At 41.7% G+C, this 19811-nt stretch overlaps 1 protein-coding gene across 6 annotated transcripts in view; it reads right to left on the minus strand.

The window, feature by feature from the left end:
* MAP7 (microtubule associated protein 7) overlaps positions 1 to 19811 on the minus strand; it is a 97560-nt gene that overhangs the window by 68929 nt on the left and 8820 nt on the right. Inside the window, exon 1 of one of the 6 annotated variants that reach the window (XM_083731659.1) lies at positions 13594 to 14578. The exons of 4 other annotated variants lie outside the window; for them this stretch is intronic. In XM_083731659.1, the coding sequence (XP_083587785.1) occupies positions 13594 to 13726 (133 nt within the window). In that variant the 5' untranslated portion in view covers positions 13727 to 14578. Of the gene's footprint in view, positions 1 to 13593; positions 14579 to 19811 lie in introns of those variants that run through there. One more of the 6 variants, XM_083731658.1, reaches the window with a different exon arrangement.

Below are 19811 nucleotides of genomic sequence, written 5' to 3' on the forward strand. Positions count from 1 at the left end.
GTTCATATTTCACTCTTCCTAACGTAGCCTCCACACAGCTCTCCCAACACTTCCATGGTTTTTAACTTACCCTTTTTACTGACTTTGCTTCCGGATGAGAACAAAAATCGTGCTCCGACGGCGGAGCGGCAGCGGGAGGCCCCATTAGCTAAAGTGGTGCTTCAGGTTAAGAACAGCTTCAGGTTAAGGACAGACCTCCGGAACGAATTAAGTACTTAACCTGAGGTACTACTGTATGGACAAACGGATTCAAAAAGAATGAAAGTAATGGCTTTAGCTTCAATACTACAATTTAGGTTCCTGAAGAATTGTGAAATTGCAATATTGAGAAATCAGCTCCCAATACTTTCCCCTGAAGTGCATGACCTCTGTATGCTCTGCTTCAATTTCTGCTAAGGATCATGATGGTCTGCCTTGCTTACAAAAGGGCTAGTGGGGGGCCACTAGGGGCGCATTGGAAGATGGCCGACAATACCATCTCTCTGACCCACACGGGGAATTAAGAGGCTGTTATGGGAGTAGGCAGCCTTCCTTGTTGCCCCAAGGGAATGGGGAACACTGCCCTGGCCTGCTGTGCCCATTAATCACCCCCAAATTCTAAAGAAGGGGGTGAGGGCACTAGGCAGAATGCCCCCGTTTGGACCTCGGCTCTCCTGGACGCTGTCTCTGATCACGCACTAGCTGCAGCAATTTGGAATAATTAATTACAAAAGAAGCAAATGCACATATTTCAAGTGAAGAAGGGGAGTGAAGTCTGCTAATTTAAGGGACCTCTGTGAAAGAAGACGACGGGTTGGAGCAACAGGAATATTTTACAATGAAGATACACCAAAGGCTGGGTATGTCGGCAATGGAACTGAATGGGGGGGGGGAACCTTTTTTACTTTCTTTCTATGTGATTTACCAAGAACCCCTCCTCATTAGAACCGTCGGTTTAACTGACCCAAGCAGGATGATTAAGGTCTGTGTGGAGATAAACTTTAACCAAAAGTATGCTTTATGGAGATTGAGAAGTAATAAGAGCTTTTGGAATGGCGCAGCAATTAATTCAGAGTCGCCATCTTGTTTTCAGACTGCATTCCTGGTGAATCTCCTCAGAGGTTTGAGAAAGGAGGCAGATTGGTGAAGATTAATGACGCTAAGACTGTTTTGATGTATGGAAGTGATGTTATATGGAAAACGTCTGGATATGGCTACTGGATAATAAAAAAAAATATCCACGCAGGATTACAAACTGCTTTAACCAGCTTGTGGAGACTATCAGAGGTCACAAAGAGAAAGGAAAAATATATGAAAATAACAACAAGAGACATGGAAAAACAATAAGAAAGGACTGGATAGTACTGTGAACATCATATGGTTAGATTTGTGGACATTAAAACAGCAGCAAGAAGCAAGAAGTTGATTGGATCCCCTTCGGAACTTGAAATATGGGTACCCCCAACAAAAATTTAAAATTCGGCTGTGTAATTTGGAATTTATGTAATTTGGTTTGATTTGATGTGATTGGTCGGTTAATAAAAAAATATTCTTACAAAAGGGCTAGTGGAATATTTTCTGCTCTAGTGCAGGAGGGGTTCTTAAACTGGGGTCCATGGTAGACTTCAGGGGATATGTGAACAAAAAATGATTTTTTTCCCCCATGCAGTAAAATAAACTGTATGTAAAAATTTTACGTGTTTATGTGTTTTTTTCTGCAGGGGTATGTGCATAGGCTCCAGGAGATACTTAAAGCAGTTTTAAAAGGTTAAAAGGTTAAGAAGCATGGCTCTAGTGTGCACATATTTTTCAGTGAACAAACTAGAGAAATAAGAGTGGCTTCAAAATAACTTTTGCTCACTATCAACTTTTGCTCACTATCAAATGTCTAAAAGAAGGTTGGATATAAAATGTGAAAATGTATTATCCTTGGTAGCCCTCTGCGACTTGCCTCTTACCTACCTAAAAGGAAATGAGATTGAATATGTCTGAGACACACAAAGAGACAAGCAATAGTATTAAGCATTTTAATGTTTGTACGCACTTGTGCTTATCAGGGCTAAACAAAAAGAATAATTCCACATCATGCCAGGCATTCATTGCCATTTGAGGAGTGTAATAAACTACATATTACTTTATCTATAACCGCAAACATGCCATAATTAAGAACTCAGATAAATGACTGGTTAGAAAAAATGAGATCTCATGTAAATGTAATTGCTTGTTATGTACCTGGCAGGGTTGGCCTAAGACATTCTGATGCCTAAGGAGGAGGAGGAGGAGGAGCAAACAAAGGCCATTTGCTCAGCAGGGCAGAGCCGCAATAATAGCCTCCTGGCAGCTGTGTCACTGCCACCTACTGTAAGGTGGAAGGGAAAGGCAGTGGTGCAGCTGGGAATGAGCAGATACCATCCTAGTACACAGCGGTGACAATGGTTCTGGGAAGCTTTTCCTGTAGCTTTGCCCCACCAGGCAAGTGGTTCCTAGCAGCAAACAGTGCTCCCTTCCCAGTCACAACATATAGTATCCAAGTATATAGCCAAGTTATTTTGGCAACTGAGGCAGAAGATTTCACAAGCACCTCTTCCCCCTCACCAGCTGTAAAATATATAGTAATGGGGAAACAACTAACTAACTAACTAACTAACTAACTAACTAACTAACTAACTAACTAATCACTGCCCTTTCATGACACCAAGGAAGCACCCTTAGATAATTCATTTGTTACAACCTTAGGCTTCACCTCAGATGCAGTCTGCAACTCAGTGAATACTCGTAAAGGGAACAGCGTGCAAATCAATGCCTGTGTGCAGTTTTTGCAAATCACATCTACTACCGTCAGAAGGGGAAACCACTGTTCAAACTTACATATCTTAAATAAACTTACAACAATGGAGAGCCAAGGGTTGTGTCATGGTGCTGACTGCAGCTGAGGTAAATCACTGCCTTTTCATCTGGCTAACACTCAGAGGAATAGACCTCAAAAATCAGTTAAATTTGGTTCAAGCCAACCATAACCATTTGTATATTATTTTTTAAAAGCAGTATTTTGTTTGACTATCTAGTGAAGGTTCCAAGTGACCCAACCTTGTGAACCCAACCCTCCTATGAGAGTGAAGTGCAATAGTTATTAAGTAGAAAAGGCATGGTAAGCAGTCTTCAACAGCCAGAAAGCCTCAGGAAATAACATAAGATGAGTCATGTCAAAGATCACATTAATCTTTAAGCAAGCAAGTCCTACAGCACTAGCTTCCTGCAACTCTAATGAGAAAAATATAAAAAGGTTAGCATTACAAACATTTGCAACGTATCTCACAAAAAGTAATCCATTTCGCATCATAAATAAGAATCTGTCTGGCTCAACATACCATATTAGGTCATATATGAACATCTGCCAAGAATGAGTAAGTTAGATTTGTTTCTTGTCAATAGCTGCAATCATCTAGCAAAACTAACTAGGGCAAAAAAATCAAGCAGATAACATAAAGTGCACTCCAAGTCACTGATCATATCAGACAAGCAATATCTTAGAGCTACAGGTTATTTTTTTCCTCTTATGAAGGACAAGAGAGTTTTCATTAATGACTCTGGTATAACAATATGCTCAATTAAAATGTGCTTTGGGTCTCCCATGTAAGGGGAGAGGTACATTCTTTCTGCTGCTCAGTTGGGGAAGAAAAAAACAGAAAACAGAAAAAAACCCGGGTTGCCATACATACAGGAAATTCTGGACATCTCTTAAAATTCAAAAATTCCCCTAGGATGCCATTTTAGGCATCCAATTTCCTGGCATGTCCGGAATTTTCCAGACAAATGGCAAGCCTAAGATTAGTTTCTTAATAGAACAATGTTCCCAGTCAGTTTCCGTCTTGTTACTGGAATCATCATTGTGATAAAAGCTTTGAATTGGACTGCAGGGTCAGTGGAGTCGTCTCATCCTTGAGATGCCTTAAATCATAAAGGAAACAAAAAGCTGAATTCAAGGTCCATCAGAAGCCTTCATTCAGCACTGTAACAGTGACACAACAGTGATGGGCAATTAGAGAGGTAATGAAATCAGATGTCTACATTCCACCCCTCCTCTAGCAAGGCCAGCTCAGAATGTATTCATGGAAGTAATCGATGCACATGCTGCTCAGAGATGATGAGGATTTCACATCCACTTCCTCCTGCCAGTAAAAGAGCAGCACAAGGCAACCAACCAGAAGGGTGTGGGGACGGGATGGATGGAAATTCTCTCTAGGATCATTGCTGCCCAGTGAAACTAGAAACACCAGGGGACAATCAAGCATCCCAAGGACACTTTGGAAACTGAAGCATCAGGGGAAAGTATCTGCCAGAAGTAGGTTTCAGGAACAGTTTTTAGGGGCCAAACTAGACACATTGTGTGAATGAAATCAGTGGCAGACCTTGGCACCTCAAATTTCAGTGCTGCCCTGTGTGACGCCAAAATCTGCCCCCACACCTCTTGCCTTCCACTGGATGTCATAGCTGTGGTGCCTGCTGCAGCATCCCAGAAGCTCTGCACCCAGTGCAACCACACCGGTCGCGCTCCCCTAGATTTGGCTTTGATGCAATTATATATTTTTTAAAAACCACAAACCACGAATAGCAGGAGGAATGGAGCAGGAGCAGGGTCACAGGGGATAGAGAGGGGGAGTTTAACCCTCTTTCCTCCACCCATTGGTGGCCATAATGAAAACTGCCTCCTTGGGCAAATAGTAGCTTCAGCAATGTGACTTTAGCAGGACCATGGCAATCTTGCTACTGCTTGGGTCCCCTGCAGCCACTATTTGCATTTTTAAAAGTACTTATATTGCATTCACACCTAGATACGTGAAGGACACGCATGTAGTGAGGCACAGAAGTGAACTGCAGCCTTTTTCGCTTTCCTCTACTATGCATATAACCTGTCATGTGTGTCAGGGCCTACACACGTCAGCAGCAACATTGCTGGGACCAATGCACACAGGTGCCTGCCCCTCTGAGAGGCAATATACGTCGGGGGAGGGGCTGCAGAAACAAAACGTCCACTCCCATGCCCCAAGCATAGATATTCTTTGTGTCTGGGCCATATGTGATGCAACGCCAAGAAAATTCCACCGTTCGAACGTTGCTTTTGGACTTCAACCCTCACCATAAGCAGTGGTCAGAGATAAGGGGAGTTGTGGTCCAACTACACCTGAAAGGGCACAGGCTCCACACCCCTGTATTAGAGTTTGCCTCATGTCTCATAAAAATGGTCTCCTGGTCTCCTTGGGAGTGCTCAGTTTCATTTTATGTTTCAACTACAAGATGTCCTGCTACAAAAAGCAACAATGCATTTCAATGTTGTTCTAAGACAAAAGTAGGGGAGCGGGGGCCAGAGAAGCAGTGGGTGGGAATACAGTGGTACCTCGGGTTAAGAACTTAATTCGTTCTGGAGGTCTGTTCTTAACCTGAAACTGTTCTTAACCTGAGGTACCACTTTAGCTAATGGGGCCTCCTTCTGTCACCGCGCCGCTGCTGTGCGATTTCTGTTCTCATCCTGAAGCAAAGTTCTTAACCCGAGGTACTATTTCTGGGTTAGTGGAGTCTGTAACCTGAAGCGTCTGTAACCCGAAGTACCACTGTACAAGGTCCTGCTAATGGCTCTGAGTACACAGAACCTTAAAAGCTTCTGCTATACAATAAGCAGAGTGTGACTCACAATCAACTTGGCCAAAACACCATCATTCTGCATCTGGCTACCGTTGCTCTATTTTATTTACAGATGGCTCCTGCCATCTGGTATTTGTGTGTCTGTGTGCTTGCCTATCACATATGCCTGAACCTAGGCAGAGAGAGCTGGCATATTCCACATTCTTGCAAACCTTTACATCTGCAAACAAAAGGAATATTGGGAGGAGGGGAAGTCCACAGATTTTGTTGGAGATAAATGCAAGTGGGAGGGCTGATTCAAAGGTTTGATTCCTTTTGTGGGACATCCCAAAATTGTATTGTATTAAGGACTGAACAGCTGAATCAGCCTTTATTGTTTTCCTTATGGTCTATCAGTATCCATCTGTACATAAAGTAGAATCCCTATTTCCCAATTATCTAAATTTGCTTTACACTCCCTTTGTAGCCTCTTCTAACATAATCCAATGATAGAGTACATCTGCTTATCTAAATATTGTGGATTCTCCTTCTGCCTCTCTCACCCAAGCATTTTTTTTTTCAAAAATAAAAGGCAATTAGTCTGTAACACAAAGTTTTTGTTTTTTTGTTTTTTGCCCAAATATATATTTGCAGCATGATAGCATATGCATTTTACCTCAAAAGTCAGTCACCTTTTCATAATGCTGAAAGTACTATAGGATATGAACCCAAGTCAAAGGAATAGGATAATCTATTTGCTCCATTTCTAAACCAAGGGAGATGAGCAGCACACACTACAAGGTTATCGGGTAGTTCTGTGCACTGTTCAATGCATTACCCAGTCTTGAAAGAGATCTGGTAATCCACCACAGGCAGAACTACTGCATTGCAATAAATAAACTTTGGCTATATGCAGGTTACTAGTGCCTGGTTTACAGTGAATATGACTTCAATTCCCTAGAACTGTTTTGTCAGATTAGCATGTTACTACCCATGTCAGGAATGTACATCAGTCCTGATCTTGCACCACTGTATGTGCATTAGGCAACTTATGAATGCAGGAAGCTTCCTTATATATGGAATCCAATAGTTCATCCATCGAGGTACAGTATTGTCTACAATGACTAGCAGAAGCTCTCCAGGGTTTCAGAAAGGACACTTTCCCTGACCTACCAGGAGATGCTAGGGATTGAACCTGGGACCTTCTTTATGCAAAACAGATGCTCTAACCCAGGCTTCCTCAACCTCAGCCCTCCAGTTGTTTTGAGACTATAATTCCCATTATCCCTGATCACTGGTCCTGCTAGCTAGGGATCATGGGAGTTGTAGGTGAAAAACATCTGGAGGGCCGAGATTGAGGAAGCCTGCTCTAACCACTGAGCAGTGATAATTCCTCATTTTGAAATGAGTGAATACAAATTTTCATATTTATAAATGTATTAAAATTAGTTGCAAAATAGGACGTTTGTGTATGAGTTTTTGAAGGTGTGATATTACGGGCACCACCCAATAGGCTTTTCCTAGTTCAAACTAAATCCCATAGAAATTGGTTTTTTTTTCAAAGCTCAGTCCAGAACTAGAAATTTTTTTTTAAAGGTGCTGACCGAGCAAGGAATGCACTTTCACCAGTCTTCTAAAAATGTTTTTTCTTCTTCACCCAAATCGCAAGTTTATTTTATATCTATGAATCAATAAATTTATTATAATATTATTGGTTATTACCATTCTGAGATCCTTTGAAGGGTGGGATACACATTTAATAGAATTAATAAAAAAATATTTTGTGCATGTATACTTTTATAATGTGAATTTGTTTTAAGATGCAATACCAATTGCAACTGACCCTTGACTGCTCCTCTGCTGGGTATGGTAGGCATACCACAGTGGGAAACCTGTGGCCATCCAGATGTTGCTACGTCGTAACTCTCATAATTCCTGACCATTGGCCATGCTGTCTGGGGCTGATGGAAGCTGGAGTCCAATAACATATGGAGGACCATGAGTTCCCCACCTCCTGTCAGCAGATGAAGCTATTGAGCAAGGAATACATACAAGCATCACATTTGATTTCAGCAGCCATAAGGCATGGCTGAAGGCTAATTCAGGGAAAGGCAGGTCATACACTGATAATCAAGACCAGTGCAAGCAGTAATGAGGAAGAGACAAAAAGTACACCCTTGACAATAACAAGGCATCCAAAAAGCAGAGCCTCACAGACACTACTACACTTACAAGAGAAAGGTGCAGAGACCAAACACTGCTCATTATCTAATTTAGGGCTGTGACCACAGCCTCCTATAGCATATCAATGCCATCTATGTCATAAAATGGCTATTAGGAGCGGCCCTGCTGTTCCTGGTAAGGCAAGGTTTGGTAGCAGCTTTTTCAGTTCACTAATACAACACTGGAAAGACGGGTTTTTCCATTCTGTGAAGGGAGGGTGGCTTTTTTTTCTTTTTTTGAAGAATAGAAAGGTACAATAAGAGCTTTATGAGTAAGTGAGCTAATGCAGTTTATGTGGGTGTGTTGGGACAGGAATAAGAATTGTTTATGTAAAGAGTGAGGCATCTAGTTTCCTTCAAAGGTTAAGATAAGCCAGCATAGATGGGCACAGCTTCGATGTTTTCACCAAGTTCTAGATTGCTTCAGCTTCTGCCATCTATCATGGCAAGTAAAACATCCCATACCTGAACTGGTACAAGTACTAGGTAAAATGTAAAAAAATAAGCCAGCATGGGAACCAGCCTGTCTTTTCAGATTTAAGAGCCAAGTTTCAGACAGACAACCACTGGCTCAGCTGTGAAAGAAAAGGCTTGCATTTCCAGTTTTTTTGCCCTGTGTACCTTCAATATCCACAACTACCACCAGAGGCCTACCTCCCTTTAACCCTTGGCAAGGGGATGTATCAGCAGCCCTTGTCCCTTGCTCCCTTGGAAAGGAACTGTATTGGTGCCTCTGAAGCTGGGCGTAACAATGAACCAGAAACTCAAAAGTTTGCTTTTCATCACCTTTCGTGCTCCATCAATGACTTCCTCCACAGCCACTGGGGTCAGGTCTTCTCCACTCTGCGCCACTACCTCCTCCTCCATCAGTCCGTCTTCCTGTCTGCCTGCCTGCCTTCCTCTCTTCCTTTTTCCTCTTCCTGCAACTCTTGCCTGTACCCTCCTATTTTTCCTCTCCAAGCCCAACTGGCTTCTATTGCAGCACTGGCTGACTGTGGAGGAGGCCCCATAGGGTTGCTGTGATGGTCCATGCCAGTGAGCAGATTCCTCCGCCAAGTCACACAGAGGAGCCTGCACACCTCACCCAGCCACCCAGAACAGCGGAGGCGCAGCCGAGATAGCAGGTAGGTGGGCAGGCTATAAGTCACTCCGAGCCAGAGTGGAGGGGTGTGGTTTTTGTGCCCCCCTAGGTCTGGACCAACCTGGTGGGGGCCAACCTAACCAACCCCTGGTACACCCTTGACTACCACATGTCACTTTTTATGACTACTAAGATCATGAGTAAGTCCTATCAACTGAAAAAGTCAAGTTTCTCAGTCCTATCTTCTAGAGCAAATACAATAGTAGCCCACTGCCTACTTTCACAAAATTAGATACAACTTCCCATGCCCCATACATACACACATAACACACTTTCAGAACAATGAAGACTACAAAATAGATAGCTGCTATTAAAATAAATCTCTCTCATCTTTCTGGATGAACAAAATAAAGCTCATTGCTGGAAACGCAGTCACACAGTATCATTAGCATGAAAGCATCATATGTTAAACTTCTGTGATCATCACAGACATCCCTGCCATGCACCAAAGTTTAGAAAAAAGGGCCCTTTTCTTCATTTGTTTTCAAAGTGTCAGAGAGAAAGAGAGAATTGATATTATTGTTCACAGGCCCAGAACACATTTGACTGCCCTTGTTATCAGCTGACTGAAGATTCTTTCTGCCTCATTTCCTCTTTAAACATTTAGGTTTCAATTTATTTGTTTACTAAAAAAAATTCAAAATTACAAGAAACATAGATGCTTAATTACAAAAGTCAGCCACAAACTTGTTATCACAAAAGTCAGTACCTGAAATGAGTACTAAATAGAGAGACATCACTTTTAAGACATAGGAGAAGTTGTTGTTATATATAACATACATATGGCTTACCAAAATGTTCAATGCATTGAAATATTCTTTTCCAATAGATATATTTGGCTGGTTAATGTTAAACAAATACTAACATTGCATCTGGATGAACAGGTAAGGTAAAGGTAAAGGAACCCCTGACCATTAGGTCCAGTCGTGACTGACTCTGGGGTTGCGGCGCTCATCTTGCTTTATTGGCCGAAGCAGCCGGCGTACAGCTTCCAGGTCATGTGGCCAGCATGACCAAGCCACTTCTGGCAAACCAGAGTAGTGCACGGAAATGCCGTTTACATTCCCGCTGGAGCGGTACCTATTTATCTACTTGCACTTTGACGTGCTTTCGAACTGCTAGGTTGGCAGGAGCAGGGACCGAGCAACGGGAGTTCATCCCGTCGCGGGGATTCGAACCGCTGACCTTCTGATCGGCAAGTCCTAGGCTCTGTGGTTTAACCCACAGTGCCACCCGCATCTCTGGATGAACAGGTAGCAATACAGAAAAGAAGAGTCTGTCTTTAAAGAATACTGTAGTTAACGTTTTGCTTCAAAGGCTTCAAAGAAACAGTGCAAGCCTGACTGTATCTACTCAGAAGTAAGTCAGTAGGGCCTACTCCCAAGCAAGTGGGGTTAGTACTGTAGGCTAAGTCACTTAGCTCTACAGTCATATCTTTTAAAGTAAAAAAAAAAAAAAGCAACTACTTTCCCTTGTTCAATGGACAGATCAAAAATATAAACCTTAAGCCACAAACAATGGTATCTAAAATAATGGCTATTCCTTACATTCTGTTTAGTCATATTTTTCTAAATCAAGAGATAGATCCATCTAAATGACGAATTCGACTTCATCGCTTAGAAGTCTCCCAGCTAAAACAAGCTTATGATTAGCTTACTTAAGTTGTTACCCAAGATGCTCCACATGTGTGCTACTGAACTGCTAAAGGCCATTTGTTTTAGCACTACTTCAAGAAGCTTTGCACAGGAGGGGAAGAAATGACACCAGAAATTCAAGGACTGATTTGCATGACTGGGGTTTTGTGTTTTGTTTTGTTTTGTTTTTCCAAACCAGGTTGCTTATCCTTCTGTCAACTCTGTCTGAATCAATGTGCACTGAACCCAAGAATCAGCAGTTGTGTACAAAAGAAATGGCCGGCCTCTGGTGCACTGGGAGTCCAAAGTGCATCTCTGAAAGTATATAATGGCCATTATCAATTCAAAAATTCCGTTTGCCCATCACACAGTTAGAAAACCACAGCTAGAAGAAATACAAGTAACAAAAGGTAGCACCTAGAGAAGATTAGAGTCATGAAGTGATTTACAAGGACAGCATACAATGAAAAGCCATTAACATAGGCTCAATGCACAGAGTTACTGAACAAGGAGAGGAAGGGACACTAAACAGCTTGCAAGAAGCCTAGAAAGTTGCCTTATATGTATTGACAGCAGCTCTCCAGGGTTTTTGACAGGAGATATCAGAAAGATCAGGATAAAGGATCACTGGTCTTGCAGGCATCACCAGCTGAAATTGAACAAGCGTCTTCTTCTTTTTTTCATTCAGAAGAAATAGCAAATTGTTTTGGTAATAGGTAGGTGGACTTAACTGCAAATACTGGGATATGGAGAATACATTCATAAAGAAAGCGTAATATACAATAAATGGTCAATAAATCAGGATTTCAATGTAATGAATCCACTTTCATATAGGCCAACAGATCTGTCACTCTCTCCTGCAATATCACATGATATTGTTTAGGATTTCACTGAACCAAATTCATAAATCCTAATCTTATTGTAATCTGAAATGTATCAATGTGTACAGTATTTGTCTTACACAGAAACATACTTATTTCTTTCATATGTAAACCACCCAGAAAAACTGGTTGAAATTTATAAATCTCTTCTAAATGAATTGCAACCAAACCCCCAGATATTAACAAAATTTACATGGAAGTCAGTACTCCTGTATCAATGGAAAATTTCCCCAAGTAAACATGTTATGAATCTCAGTCTTGATGGTGCACTTATAGTGAGTCTTCAAAGTACTTTAAAATGACAGTCAGGTGAGATTTTCACTCCAGCAAGCTGGGGGAAATGGTACTTTGAAGCTTTACACATTATTGCCCCCATCTGTTGGCACACATAAGCAGCAACAGTGTAGGGCAGGGGTCAGCAAACTTTTTCAGCAGGGGGCCGGTCCACTGTCCCTCAGACCTGGTGGAAGGCCAGACTATATTTTTTTGGGGGGGGGGATTCCTATGCCCCACAAATAACCCAGAAATGCATTTTAAATTAAAGGACACATTCTACTCATGTAAAAACATCCTGATTCCTGGACCATCCACGGGCCGGATTTAGAAGGTGATTGGGCCAGATCTGGCCCCCAGGCCTCAGTTTGCCTACCCATGGTGTTAGGGCACCAAGTTAACCCTCCTTAATATCATGCAAAACTCACTTTGAAGAGAGCACCTGAATGGACACTTCAACATGAAAGTGAATGTCCAAACAAGAATCTGTGTCCTGGAAACTGAAGTGCTAAAGTAAACAAGTTTGGAAGGGCTCAGTTTCTAACAAGCCCATTTGCTCCAAGTTAATTTCCCCCAGTAATTGCATAGAATATAATTTCTACTGGGATTATGACATACATACATTAAAATAGATAAACAAGAAGCTAAAGTAGCTGTGGCTTTCCCAACGTAAGTAGTTTGGGACTTGGGGTGGGGATTAACTAGAACAGCGAATATTCAATAGCTCACTGTTGAATAATTTCCCTCCATTTCGAAGCAAGCATTTAAAAACTTTGAAGTGCATATTTTGAAGTACCTAGCCTCCTGGGAGTTAACTATTCAGCTGAGCACATGAATGTAACTGTCATTTTCAAACAAACTAGCACAAGGTAAACATGAATGCTGTTTAAATCTGTAAATATTAGCCTGTCAAACCCTCCCATGGGTTATCTGGCTGAATGAACAGGGAAAATAAATGATCACTATGTCAACAACACAACTGAACTGTGTGAAGTCCTCCTACTTAATAAATACTACCAAAAACCTGACAGCTGTTTTTCATGATTTCACAGTACTGTTAGGAAGGAATTCTAATGTAACATTTTCAATTCTCACAGCTGAGAATGCAAAGGTGAAAAAGCAGTAAGAAGTGCAGTCACCCCAAGTCCCAGGTCAAAGGTTGAGACTGAATGGCAGATAATCAGAACCTCAAAAATCCTGGGGGGGGGGGGGGAGGGAAGCTATTATGATGACTACAGATGTTTAGTTGAGATTTTGCCAAGCAATAAAACCTCCTTTCAAAGCATGTCTGGACAGTATTGATGTTTTGGGTCAGATGTTTTAAGTACTGTACTTGAGCAAAAATGTGTACCCAACTATATGTAACACCACCGCAATCTGCACAAACACCAGCTGAAAATTTCATATTGCGTTAGTTTCCTCAGTCGTCCGGTTTCCTCGGTGGTTTCTCCATTTTAATGACTTCGTTTTATCAGAACGTGCCAAAGGAATAAAACAAACACTTATTCCCTAAATAGAAACACAAATGCCTCTTTACATTATCAGAGCTTTGCTGTTAACTGACTGTGTGACTAAAAAGATATAGCATTTTATTTTATGTGATAAACATATCACAACAAGAAGCAGAAGGCACAGGTTTACAGCCCAGAAGAGTTAAAATCCAGAAATCTAGCAATAATATTTCACTAGAAACAAACACGTTCAGCATGCAAAAAAGTCAGAGATACAAAACAGACAAATCCTACCCATTAGGAAGAATAAGCAACACAGCTAACAAAATATACTATTTGCTGAGCTGAATATCCTACAGAGAGCCCTCGCTCCCTGTATTAAGTATTGCATACCTTTCAGTCTCTTGGACTTGCCATTCTTTTGCTGCTCATCTTCCTCGTTAATGGTGAACAGAACAGGTGTATTTGGCCTCACGCTTGCCTTCTTTAGCCTCTCTTGCCGGATAGCGGTTGCCAAACCAGGCATGTTGCTATCTTCTTCCTTACTACAATATATCAGTCCCAGACTCCACTTAGCAGCTAGCTAGCTGCAAAGCAGCTCGTTCATTTGTAACAGATCCCGTACGGGTATAAGCAGTGCACAAACAGCTGACGAACACCAACATCCACTTGGCAGACGAGGGCCTGCAGTTTCCTCCACCTTGACAAAATAAAATAAAAGGCCTTAATTAAAGGCCCATCGGTTTGGAAACCTCCTCCTCCTCCTCCTCTTGACGCCTTTAAACCTGTTCAGTCAGATCCCACGTCTTCTGTCCTTCCTGATGCAGCACCTTTCCCCCCTCCCTGTATCTTCTTCTTTCCAGCTACTGCACACTGAAATATTCAGCAGGCAGCCCAAGAGGAGAAAATATGATACGCCACCGTTAACAGTTGCCCTGACAACAGTGACATATCCTAATCCAAAGGAGGTCCGTGAATGTCGTCTCCTCAGCTGCAGGAAAGAAGCCTGCCGGAATGTTCCCTCTGTGCACTTGCTTGCTGCTGAGGCAGAGGAAGCCAGCGCACAAAAGGCCGAAACCACCTAGCAGGCTGGGCTGCTCCTTCTTCCCTCGGAGACTGGGTGGAGGAAGGATGGAGCTCCTGCTTGCACAAGCAGGCACGTTCTGAGGAAGGGAAGCCGACTAGCCTGCAGGCAGGTAGGTAGTATTTTTTGCCAGTTCCTCCCTTAGCTCAGAGTCTGCAAGTTTTACCAAAGCAGGCTCTCTCTTTTGAATTCTCCAGCAATGCTCCCGTTCTTGCAATTGGAAAACATGCTCCACGAAGAAGGTAGGTGCATATTCCGTAAAGGGCAAAAATCTCAAGGCGGTACACAAGTATTTTCTTGTGCAATTAAATAAGAAGATGGTTTTTTTTAAAAAAAAAACCTGAGGCAATGCACCTTGCATGAATAACTGGTGTTCCCTTTGGCAAACATTAACTCGATGCAGCACAAAGGTTATTTGTAACAACAACTTAAGAGGACAGGACAAAGTATTTATCAAAGTTTTCCGGCAGTCAAAGTGTAACATGACAGTGCTCTTTGCTGTTTATAGTACATAAGTCTGCCTGTACATTCCATTTCACGAACAACTTTGTTTGTTGGTTTACTTCCTTTTACTATGCCTTTCCGCTCATGGCAGCTTAAAATGTATAGAGAAACGGATCACAAAATATACGCTAAAATTGTAACAATGCATAAAAAAGAAACAGCACAGAGCAAGTTTTTTTAAACACACACACACACACACACACACACACAAACAAACAAGCACAGCAAGGAAATTAAAAAGAAAAACAGAAAGCAAACCGAATGCTTGACTGAACAGAAAATCCTTTACATTTCCATGAAAAACCGCACATACCGGTAGTCCCATCTGCGCTATATCTTTAATGCAGTAGCATACCACTTTAAACTGTCATGGCTTCCCCCAAAGAATCCTGGGAACTGTAGTTTGTTAAGGGTACTGAGAGTTGTTAAGCATTATTATCCTCACACAGCTACGGTTCCCAGAGTAGTTTAACAATCAATCTCTCTTCCCAGGAAACTCTGGAAATTATAGCTCTGTGAGGGGAATAGGGGTCTCTTAACATTCCCCTCTTAACTGTGAGGGAAATAGAGGTCTCTTCCTGTCCAGGAGGATCCAACGGCAAGCCTGGATGAACAGAATGAGAGTCCAGAGTCTGAGGTACTACACTGAGAAACTGCCATCCAGGGTTCAATGGCTCAAAGTTCCTGGCAATGCAACCCTAGTATTTCCCACAACAAACAGATTGAGGAAATTAAAGTATGCATAGTACATGAACTTCTCTTGGCCATAATGGCCGCTTGGCAAAAAAACTCATTCATTTCAATATCCAGTGCTTGAGGCATTGCAGTAATTTTAGTACTAGACAAGAAACAAACCTCTATTTGCCAGCACATCCTGCAACATTTCTTCTTGTCAACCTAATCTGAAGAGGCTATATGAGGCAAATCTCAAAAAGTGTACCTAGAGGATTTTCAAAACTATAGCACTCAGGCACTGGCGGAGGAAGAGGAGTGCGGGTGGAGCGAACCGCCCCCGCAGTGCAATCCCCAGGGTGCCACTGTGGCTGCCCCCCCCATCCCCGCAAGATGCGCGCCCCAGCCCCAGGACGCGTACCCTGCCCCAGCGGGTGGCGCATCCCCGCCTGCTTTCCACCCCCCAATGCCGGAGCATGAAGCTCCGCCACTGCACTCAGGGGGAGGCTGAAGGCTGGGGTGTGTGAATGTGTTGTGTGAATACATTTTTTAAAAAGCAGTTCTAGACTAAGTTTTTAAAAGTACATTTCTATTTTGAAATTAATAATTCTGAACAGTCAGCTCATAAAAATATCATGGCAGTGTATAATGAAACCATCAACACATTACCAAATCATGAAATATGGAAAAAAATGGCCAACTCTGAATCTAATTACTTCTCTGAAAATGATTGGCAAACCAGAAATGTTTTCAGCAGATGAAATATCAAAATTGTAGACATTTGTCTGATTTCAATAGGAATAGTATTTCAAAGCACTGGTAGTGTCACAACCCTCACTTTTATGGGAGACGCTTGCTCACTTAAATTTGTTCAAATGTTGAAGAGAATTTGCTAGATGAAGCAAAATGGTTTCTCTAAAACACCTTTTGACTGAGGTCAAAGGTCCATCTTTCACACATCCTTCTATGTATTTGTCATTTTCTGTGTTTGGCCTCCTTGTCACTCTCTAGGAAAACTCTGAAAACAAACCCAGTGCAAGGTTATGTAGATGGACATAACCTTGGGCTAAAGATATATGGGTTGGGTTCCCTTTCTGTGTTCTTCAGAACAAAACAGATGCATAGCAATCTGGGCCAGACTTGGAAAGCCAAACTTTGCCCTCGGTTCTGGATACAAGCCCTCATTCCATTCCCCCATGCTCAATGGCTAGTATTTGACTAGCCAATAATAGGTGGGATGGGAGACTTCTGAAGATTTTGTGAGCACAGAGAGAAACACTCATAGAATGCACATGTAAACACCGGCACAAACTACTGAGCTAGTTTTGCCTCACCATGTTTCCAGTTTTGTTTAAGCTCCTTCCTTCTTGGCAGGATTCCAGCTCTCACGTGTGACACAAGGTGTACAATGAGGCAGAAAATTTTAAGAAAAGTGTGTGAGCCATATGTAAACTGAGTAAATCCCTGCATGGCCCAAGTTGCTCATCCTTCATTAGTTTGCCTCCCAGCATTTTTCAGCCCATCTTCTAATCTAAAGATGAACTAGAAACTTCATTTCTCAAACTTTATCCACAAAAATGCACACATACCGTACTTTAAAAACTACATGTGCACAGACATTCTTGGTTAAAAGAATGAGCTGGATATTTTTTGGTTATTGTAAGCAGCACAGTCATGTCTTAAATAGGCTCCTCTCCCCCTCAGAGAACAATAATTTAGAACGTGTATTCACATCTAACAGTTCATGCCAGCTGGCTTTATTTTGATTTAAATAATAATAATAATATGAAGATCTGAGTTTCAAAATACTTCAGAGCCCATTCCAGAGATGTTTTTATTTAATGCTTTCCAAGGGGGCATTCGGCATTGAAACATGCTTTGAATCAAAAGTGTGTTGTGGGTATGCTGGAGATAGTCTTTACCTCAGCTGGAACTGAAAGAATGAAAAGAATCAAGAAGCCTGTGGGTTCCTTCCCTTCAGTTTGGGACCCCTTCAGTTTCCCCCTCACACATTAAAGCCCTATGATGGGACAGGGAACAATTGACCTTTCCTGATCCTTTAAGCCACTATTCCCCATCTTGGTGCCCTCCAGTTGTTTCCAACTATAGCTCCTATCAGCCCCAACTTTAAGATATTGAAGGGTCAGTATGAGTAGGATAGTGGGGGGCTTGCTTCCAATAAGTCTTCTTCCCAAGAATACTTCAAACTGCTAGTGAGGCTTGTCACAGACTAATTTATGGGGAGGAGGCATATTTTCCCCTCATGCACTTGTCCATTTTAGGACAACATGCTCAATGTGACATTTTTTCAAGGGACTTCACTTGTAAAAGCATAACTGTGAAGTTCCCTGTCTATATCCACCAGTCGTGAATGTGCTTTATTAAATGTATTACTTTTTTCTGGAAGCTTCCGAAAAGGAAAGACCATCAGAAATGGGATGGCTGATTTTTGCAAAGGATTCACCAGAGCCAAGTACATGGCCCGAGGAACTGAACTGTTCAATTGCAAATGATGGCAGATGATAAAGATATCAGCATTGAGCCTTGAGGTCTTTGCCTTTCCTGAATGCCTCAAATATGAAAAGAACAATTGGGATGCACAATTATGCTTCCCTGGCTTCAAAAGTAGATGGATGAACACTTGGGGACAGAATACACCACTGAGGAATTCAGGCCTGTATTCAGGGATACATTCTCTAAATGTCTTGTCTCATATTAACCTGCCACATGACATTCTCAAAGTCACTCAACTTTTCATGTTTCTGCTTTGCATGCACACCCTGTAGTCTAACTTGCTCTATGATGTATAATTTTGCACTGTAGACCACCTTCGGTGTCCTTGTCACAGAAAGGCAGGGGGAAATGCAAATATAAATACACGAGTACAGGACAATCTATTCACACCATTTCACTTTCAACAACATCTTCCCCCTCCTGAACCACAAATTCTCTTTTAACAATGGAAGTCCCTGCTAGTCCCCAATAAACTGCTAAACAGGAGCATTTAGAATTCCTTAGGGCATCTACATTCACCACAGAATAGCCATGATTCAGAAATGTGCCCATCAGGGTGTTTCTCCCTCAACAAACTTCCCATATGAGACTATGGCTGTATAAAATGCATTTGCATGTGGCATCACCTCTTGCTATCACAGTGACAGATAGATCCACTTCAGCAGCGATTATAGGAGGTGGCACTTCTAAGATTATGCCACGCTGTGCACATTCCATTGTGAGCACACACCCTAAGCACTTCCTTTAGCGCAGCCTTTCCAACCTGATGCCCTCGCAATGTTTTGGACAAAGACCCTGATTTACTGCTCCTTTGCTGCCATCAGAGATAGTGGTTTTTTTAAGCAACATCTTTAATTGGCAGCAAATTTGAACACTGATTCTGTCAATGATGAAAGAAAAAGTATCATGGCACCTTAAAGTTATTAGGCCATAAGTTTTTGAGCATGTGATTGAGTGTATTCTAATCTGTGAAAGCTGATGCCTTAATACACTTGCTCCATCTTGAGTGTGTGGCACAAGACTCTCTGCTATTTTTGCTGTAACCAACATAACTATCCCTCTGGAAATTGTCAGTTCAATACCGTAAATAGAGGACAGCTGATTAAAAATGAATGAAATAATCTACCACACACTTAAATATGCAGGAGGCAAAATAGCTGAGTCCTTCCTTAACTTTGGGGGAAAGTTAATTATATGCCATTAAATGAGTACTCTGGGCATAAATTGCCATCACTAACTTAGGAACAATGGAATGAACAGGTTTGCACTTGGAAGTAAAAACCATATATAAAGCACTTTTTTCAGAAATATGGGCCTACTTCAAAGAAAAGTTAATACACCAAACATAAACATTAATATTTCCTCATCATGGCGCCAACAAACTAAAACCTCCCATTTCTACTTCTTAAGTGGTATTGCCTACTAAGCAGTTAATTCTTCATTATCCAAATATGCAGTGCAATTGTGTGTTTACCGTACTTCTCTCTCTTTCTCTCTCATCTTGCTTACTCTAGGAGATTGTTTCTTTTAATTCTCTAGAGCTTAGGCATTCAAAATGTTTTTTCTCCTACTTTAGTGGTCTAGTAGTAGTTTTTGTCATGTTTTAGAGAAGGATGGCCAATTTAAACCCAAAAACAGGTTTGGACATGTTTGGTACTTGCCTTTTTTTTCCAAAGTAGAAAAGAGAAGCATGTTGTCTGGTGGCTACATACTGCCTACTTAATTGAGATAAATTGAGGGATAATGTTTAATTATCTTTGACATGCCAAATCCTTTTCCACCTTGAAAACAGATGAAACACTTCCTTTGTATGCACACTCGCTTGCGCTCTCTCTCT

This window comes from Podarcis gaigeae (assembly GCF_964106915.1).
Source record: "Podarcis gaigeae genome assembly, chromosome: 3".
NCBI classification, from domain to species: Eukaryota; Metazoa; Chordata; class Lepidosauria; order Squamata; family Lacertidae; genus Podarcis; species Podarcis gaigeae.